At 38.6% G+C, this 7,581-nt stretch overlaps 1 protein-coding gene across 1 annotated transcript; it reads left to right on the top strand.

Annotated features, from left to right (window-relative positions):
* Positions 1-1,076: 1,076 nt before the first annotated feature.
* rd3 (retinal degeneration 3, GUCY2D regulator) lies at positions 1,077-7,581 on the top strand. The gene is made up of 3 exons (XM_014015717.1): positions 1,077-1,819; positions 3,941-4,245; positions 6,865-7,581. The coding sequence occupies exons 2-3, from the start codon at positions 3,956-3,958 to the stop codon at positions 7,220-7,222; spliced, it is 648 nt and encodes a 215-aa protein (XP_013871171.1). The 5' UTR covers positions 1,077-1,819; positions 3,941-3,955; the 3' UTR covers positions 7,223-7,581.

The raw sequence follows: 7,581 nt of genomic DNA, 5'->3' as shown, positions 1-7,581 counted from the left end.
ACACACACACACACACACACACACACACACACACACACACACACTAAGAGGTTGCTCAATTAATAGTGTATATCTATGTTTGAGGTTAAAGGCCCAGCATTCCTTGAAGAAATGCACATCGCCCGCTGCTTTTCATCCTATGGTTAGGGTAGAGAATGACTCTCAGCTAATACAAACACCAAAAATCAGCTCAATATTTGTAAAATTGACTAATTTTGAGCTGTTTTAGTCATTTTAATGTTGAATAAAGTTAATTACCCGTTGCAATCCTTTTGAAATAAATTTATCAGTTGTAGATGCACATCCAACCATCGCTTTCTGAAAATGTTTGTTAAAATCTGTCCAGTGCTTCCTAAGTTATTTTGTTAACAGACACAGCTGACCTCAAAAGTTAAGAGCGAGTTTCTAAAAACAGATACCGGTTAGTTCTCAGAGTACATGTTGTGGGTGAGTCTCAGTAACCTCCACGCCAGGTTTTAGTTCGGTTTCCGCAACACTGACTGAGATTTTAGCCGTTTTTGTGTTTTCTAATGTGGCAGCCATTTTTAATGTTAGCTAATCAGCGCTAGTTGAGGTACATAAGTATCGGGAAACAAATGTATTGGGGAACATAGGTACAGGGGAACTTGTGTATTGGGAAACATATGTACAGGGAACTATAGGTCCTGGTGCACATAGGTATCAAGGAACAAAATTATTCAGGCAAAATAAGTACCAAGGAACATAAGTACTGAGAAATAAAGGTACTGGGGATCATAGGTCTTGGCGAACAAAAGAATTGAGCAACATTAGTCCCTGGGAACATAGGTTTTTTGGGAAACATAGGTACTGGGGCACAAAGGTATCAGGGAACTTATATTTTGGGGAACACGAGTAATGGTAAACAGGTGCTGGGGTACAGGTACGGAGGAACAAAGGTACTGAGGAGCTTAAATATCCCAGATCCTTATGTTCCCCGGTACAATGCTGTCATTCAGTTTTTTTCTCATTTGTATTATAAAACATTCGAAGGGTAAGCAAGCATTTTTCATGAATTTAATTATTAACCCTGGAAACCACGTGTACCAGAGAACATATTTACATCATTCATCAGCAGGCAAGGACTCAGTTTATTTATTTGTGCCTGATTTAATCCAAGCCTTTGATCTTTTTGTCCAGAAGTAGTTTGATGAAGATGTTGCAGCGGTGAAGCATAAAACCCAAACGTTACGTCAAGAGAATGAGGAGGATTTAAGTGAATATGTGCAGAAAGAATAAAACCATCTAAGGTTAGTTACTCCCACCTTCATGCGGAATAAACCAACCTTCATATAATCCACCCACACAAACTCCACATTCAGTCTGGATTACCTGCTCAAAATAAAAAATAAAAACCTTAGATAAGAGAGAGATTCTGTAAATCTGTGGGTGGGCAGTTCACACGGGGCAACCTCACATCACAATTCCCCCTCAGTCCACCTCCCTTCTCCCTATCTGCGTCTCCATCGGCTCCTCTTTCAGCTGATGGAGCTTATTGTGAACAAATAGGCTTAGGAGCGTCACTATGGCAACGGCGAATCGCAAAAAGCTACATAAGCACTTCCATCAGGGGCCGTGATCCAATGGCTCCCCTCGGAGACGGTGCCCTCAACCTCCTGCAACAAGTAGAGGCAGGACGAGGAGGCTCCTGGGAGGAGGAGGAGGAGGAGAGAAGAGGAGGCTACTCTTTATCCAATAAGCTTTCTGATGTCTGAGGACTTGTGTCATTTTGTTCTGCTTTGATTTGTTTTTTGTTTTTTTTATATTTTATTTTTATTTGTTGGCGGAACACTAAAAGGAGGTAAGAAACAAAAATCATTTCTGTTTGAATCAAAGCTCTAATCTGACTGAATAATCTGTTGTTTACTGAAAAGATGTTAATTTCTCCTCTGTAACGTGCAGATTTTTAAAGACAAAACCTCTTAAAAATAGAGATGTTGAGAGAAAATAACAGCTTAAACAATCAAACACTTTATTATTATTATTATTATTATTATTACAAAAATCAGTTAACAAAATATTTATGAGGGAAAATGACCAATAAAAAGACTAATATTTATTCTATTTCTACAGATTATTAAATTACGTTGGGTTACATATAAATTAATGTTTACCAGTTGATGAATAGAAAACTAGTGGACCGTCATTCAATCCGTCAAACAAACATCAAATTTATTTATTGTTCCTTTTGTTTAGCTGTATAAGCCTTTATTTTGAAATTTCCTGCCTTTTTTCTGAAGTTGAAATCACTGACTTTAAAGAACTCAGAGCAGCTGGTCTGTTTTGATCCAGTATTGACAGGTCAGCCACCTGGGTGCAGGTGTTGGAGCAGGTGTGGCCCTAATCTCAGTGTGTTGAGGTTAATCTGACCCACAGAACCCCAGAGTAAACATGTAAACGAACAGTTTATAAACAGTTCTTAATCTACTGAAACTAAACTAAAAGAAGAAAATGAAACCATTCTTCTGATGCTGCTTCTAATTTTTGGCTAACATTCTACTTTTAGCTTTTAACTAGCTTTTAGCTACTTTTAGCTTTTAGCTACGATTCTGCTACTTTCAGTCTTCAGCTAGCCTTTTGCAGCTTTTAGCTACAGCTCTGCTACATTTATCTTGCGTTTTGCTTATTTTAGTTTTTAGATACCTTTCTAATAATTTCAGGGTTTAGCTTGCAACTTTTGCTGTCTTGCTACTTGACGATTTTAGCTAGCTTTCAGCTACTTTTAGCCAGCCTTTTGCTACTTTTAAAAATTTAGTTAATGCTCTGCTACCTTTAGCATTTAGCAAAGATTTTGCTACTTTTAGCTAGCTTTTTATAAGTTTTTACCTGTTTTTATGCTTTTATTTTCTAGCTAACCTTTTACTGCATTTTACTAGCCTTTTGCTAAAGTTAGCTTTTAGCTACCTTTTTCTATTTAAACTTTTATGTAATATTTTTAGTCTTTGTTAGTTTTAGCCATTTGCTGCTTTAAGCCAACCTCTTGCTTATTAGCTTTTAGTTACTGTTGCTTTGCAAAATTTAGCTTCTAGCTACCATAATGCTACTTTTAGCTAGCCTTGTGCATTTTTTAGCATTTTGCAACTTTTAGCAATAACAATTGTTTTGCTACTTTTAGCAGGTGCTTTGCTCCTTTAGTTTTTTTTAGAGTAATTTGCTTTTAGCTTTTAGTTGTTCTGTTTGTTTTAGCATTTTAACACAGTTTTAGCTCCTTCAGAAAATTTCTGCAGTCTTTTAGCACTCAGCATCTGTATTTGTACAGAATATTAGCATTTCTCTGAGTTCACAATCATATACTAATATAAAATAAACTAACATATACAGGAGTAAAATCCTGATCAAATCTCATCAGTGTAAACACATCTGCATTCGCTCCACTTTCATTTCTTTCTTTCTTTCTTTCTTTCTTTCTTTCTTTCTTTCTTTCTTTCTTTCTTTCTTTCTTTCTTTCTTTCTTTCTTTCNTTCTTTCTTTCTTTCTTTCTTTCTTTCTTTCTTTCTTTCTTTCTTTCTTTCTTTCTTTCTTTCTTTCTTTCTTTCTTTCTTTCTTTCTTTCTGCCCTTTAAGAACAAAACATTCAGCCAATCAAAGCTCAGAGGTTTTATTGTGGCTGAGATGAGACGCCTGTGGAACAAAGAGAACGTGGGCTTTTTATATTTTTATATGCAGCGGAGAGAAATAAAGAACAAAACCTGCAGCAGTTTGTGATTTCTGCAAAGAGAATTCAGTTTAACAGCTCACTGCCTCATTTCTACGTATTTTTTTTACATTTGCAGAAAAAAAAGATCTTTATAAACTGAATATTTTTTAAGTATTTGACAACAAATTTTTTAATGTTTTTGGACATTAAAGTCAAATTCCAATACCTTCGTAGAAAACCATCATTTTACGTAACGTGTTAATTTTGTGTTTTTGTTTTTTTGTAGAGGAGGACAAAGGTCATGGCCTCCTGGTTCAGCTGGAACGAGCCACACTACCGGAGCCCCCGGAAGGACCCGGCAGATGTCGTCACCGACACACTGATGCTGGAGCTCAGCTGGCAGATGAAGGAGACGGAGAGGCAGCAGCGGGAGAGGGACAGCGAATACCGCCGCCTGAAGACCGGCGTGGATTACAGCTGGCTGGCGAGCACGCCGCGCTCCTCCTTCAACATCAGCACCGGGGAGAGGCTGGCGCTGGAGGACCTGTGCGCCAAGGTGCCCCCGCCCTGCTGCGGCCTGGTCATCCTCAAGTAAGGCCACATTTTACGTTAGGTTTTTCCTCCACTTTGTGACATCAGAGCATCTTTTAGCTGGACGTCTAATCTTACAATAAATGTAGTCAAACTTATAATTGAAACAAAAGATGTCTGTGTTTTAGTCACAGAGGGCCGTTCTGTCCCAAAAGTTCAGTGGTTTTCTTTTTTTTTTTTTTTTACATTTCTCCTCACTCCCTCCTAACAAAGGGTTAAGACACCGCAATAAAATCACCCACCAAGATTTCTAATCAAGTCTGGATTAACACTCTGGTCTGAGAATAAATGAAAGCAGATTAATTGCTTCAAGTGTTTTGCTGATTTACAGCAAAAATGGGCAAAGAAAGAGTTTCTTTCTCGCGAAAGAAATCTGTGACTAAAACGTCTTCAGGGATCATCACTGAAGCAGACGAGGAGATATGGCAGAAACCCGATCAGCGGTCTCGCTCCTCCGTTATCCAGCGTGTCTCCACGCTTTAATCTGCAGCAAAGAGGTTCTGAGCTCATTTTAAGATCTGGTAAACAAAATCTGCTGAGGTCTTTATTTAAAGATGAAGAAAGTTGGAACAAAGTGGATTTAAAACTATGAAGCTAAATTGAGAACAAAGTTTAAAAAAATATTTAACTGAAAATAGTCTTGAAACTATTCTGTATATATATATATATAGTTTTCTGATTATATGATACAACAATCTGCCATTACCTGACATTTAAATTTATATGACACATGGGCCTGCCATACATCAACTGAGCTTGTCATATAATTGAATTATACCATATGACACAATGACTTGCCATACATCATTAATTATATGATATGATGGCATGCCATGTACATTAGTCGTTTGCAATGCCGGTCTTCCACATCTTGGATATATGACCTGCCATACATTGGTAGTTCTATGGAAACGACCTGCCATATTTTTAATTATAAGACATACATTAATTATGATACAACAGCATTCCATTTTTAAAATTACATTATACAATGGCATGCCATACATATTTAATTATATGAAACAAGTAGTTTCACCTTTTCATTTCCAAAGGTTTTGTTTCAAATTTTTTTTTACAAAAATTATGGCCCCAATTTAGCTCTTTATAAAACAACAAAATGTCAGTGGGAACCATATAATGCTTCTAGTTTTAACATTGTACTTGTCCAATTATTAAGTTTTTCGTATCCATTATTATAGTAATTATTATTATAATATTATCCAACAGTTTGGGATTTAGATGGATTTGTTTTCCCCTCTAAGCAAGGTTTGCCTCTGTCGGTGTGAACAGAAGGCCGAACATCACTTACAGTACCTGGAACACTTGTTGGGTAACGTGTTCCCAGAAGGCGTGTTGAGAAGAGGAGGGAGGAGGTGGAGGAGGAGGAGGAGGTGAAGGGTAAACTTGGCAGAAGTGTCGAGTTCATGCAGGTGAGGAACTGATGACTGTTGTGCTGACGCAGCTCCTCAGTCATCCAGGACATAATAAATAAATAAATAAATCATTAGTTTTCATAATCCACCTGAACAGGAACAGGTGAAAAGATATATTTTTTAAAAAATCACACAAAAACTCTGTCATTCACAGATTTTACCACCCATTTATCCAGCCGTCCATCTGTGGACAATTACTTGTCCAAGCTTTTGTAACCCTTTGTTTTCTATATTGTCCCAATCTGTCCATAAGACAGCAGGTTGCCCATGATGTAGCTCCACAAATGTTTAAGACATCTAAAGATGCCATCAGATTCTGGCTCCACATGATTTAATTTTATTTAAAGCACTTCAAAGGAATCTTTAGTGATAAATGGTTCGGATCAGTTGGCAGTCATCAACGTGTATGTTCCTCATATTTAACCTGATGCCTGGTAAACTCGGTTCCCTTTATAGAACTGGGTTAATCTGCATTAATCACTAAAATAACCCGGTTCGTTCGAGTCGTTAACGTCTGAACGACTCGACGAGACTCCAGCATTTCCAGCGAGTCAACTTGGAGCAGGGACCCAGCTCGTTCTGTGATTCTGCTGGTTTTTGTTTTTATTTTACTCGCTGTCTTTAGTGTGCCAAGGATTCGGGTTAATCTAGACCTCAGATTACCTGATTCAGTGTGCGGACTTGAATCGTTAACCCAGGTTAACCTGACCAGATGTAACTGCTTCATGTTCTTTAATTGAACTATTTGTTGATTTCCTCCATGAACGACATCATCATCAGTGAAACTGACCTTTCACTCCACAATAATTATCTTTATACTTATTGTAGACAAAGATATTCTGGATTGTTCAGGATTTACCAGGCCCCTGATCAACAAAACAACAAAATAAGATATTTACTTCTTTATATTTTGCTTCCAAAGAGCCAAACCTTCTTTCAAACTGGTCTTCATTTAAAGATCTTCAGGTATTTTATTGTTCTTAGATGAATTATGACACTCAAACAGATTATAATAAAGTCTGACTCAATTCAAAGCAAAAAATGTAAAGAAACAAACAAAACAATGTTGAAGTTGTAACGTTTGCAAATGATCTTTTAAAGTCATTGTCAGAATTACATCAACAATGTATCACAAAAATAATAATTAAATCTACGAATAAGCAGACTTTTGTGTGGTTTTGCTCAGGTTTAGAGACGCCCTGCAGTCCAACGAGCCGGAGGTGCACGAGGTGTCGGGTCTTTTCCGCTCCGTCCTCCTGGAGGCTCTGGAGCACCTGAAGGAGGAGCGGGAGGCGCAGCGGCTGGCCCGCCAGTGGAACAACAAGCGCGCCATGAGCATGAACTTCAAGTCCCGGATCAAGATCAACCCGTTCGGCAGCACGGTGGGCCTCACCTCCGCCGTGGCCAACGGGGCGGGGCTGAGCGACCTGAAGACCGTGTCGGAGGACGTGGAGAAGGGGATGGAGACCGAGGAGCGGCTGCAGAGGGTCTGGAGCGTGCCCGACTTCAGATACAAGGGAGGCAGCGGCAGCAAGGTCGTCTGAGGCCAGGCGTTCCAGGATGGAGGACTTTTCAGTGGAGCCATAAACCTCCAGGACTCAGACAGGAAGTCCACTCTGAACCGGGTCAAGGAAAGATTTTCACTTCAGTACCACTGCAGCCCATTTTACCTGACAGGCTAACAGCAGGGGCGGTTTCCAGCACTTGAAACAGTTTTACATGTTGCCTGAGATTATCTTACACAAAGCTTTTTCTTATTTTGTAGAAATGTTTTGCTTAAACGCTTTGATGGCTACTTTCTTTAGCCTTATAGGAGTTATTTGAGATTTAAAGCTTTTTTTGTTGTTGCAGAAAAACTATTAGTGACCCATCATATCGAAATGAGGATTAAGTCAAATTTGGT

This window comes from Austrofundulus limnaeus, unplaced genomic scaffold, assembly GCF_001266775.1.
Source record: "Austrofundulus limnaeus strain Quisiro unplaced genomic scaffold, Austrofundulus_limnaeus-1.0 Scaffold133, whole genome shotgun sequence".
NCBI classification, from domain to species: Eukaryota; Metazoa; Chordata; class Actinopteri; order Cyprinodontiformes; family Rivulidae; genus Austrofundulus; species Austrofundulus limnaeus.
This window is presented reverse-complemented; position numbering and strand designations above follow the sequence as displayed.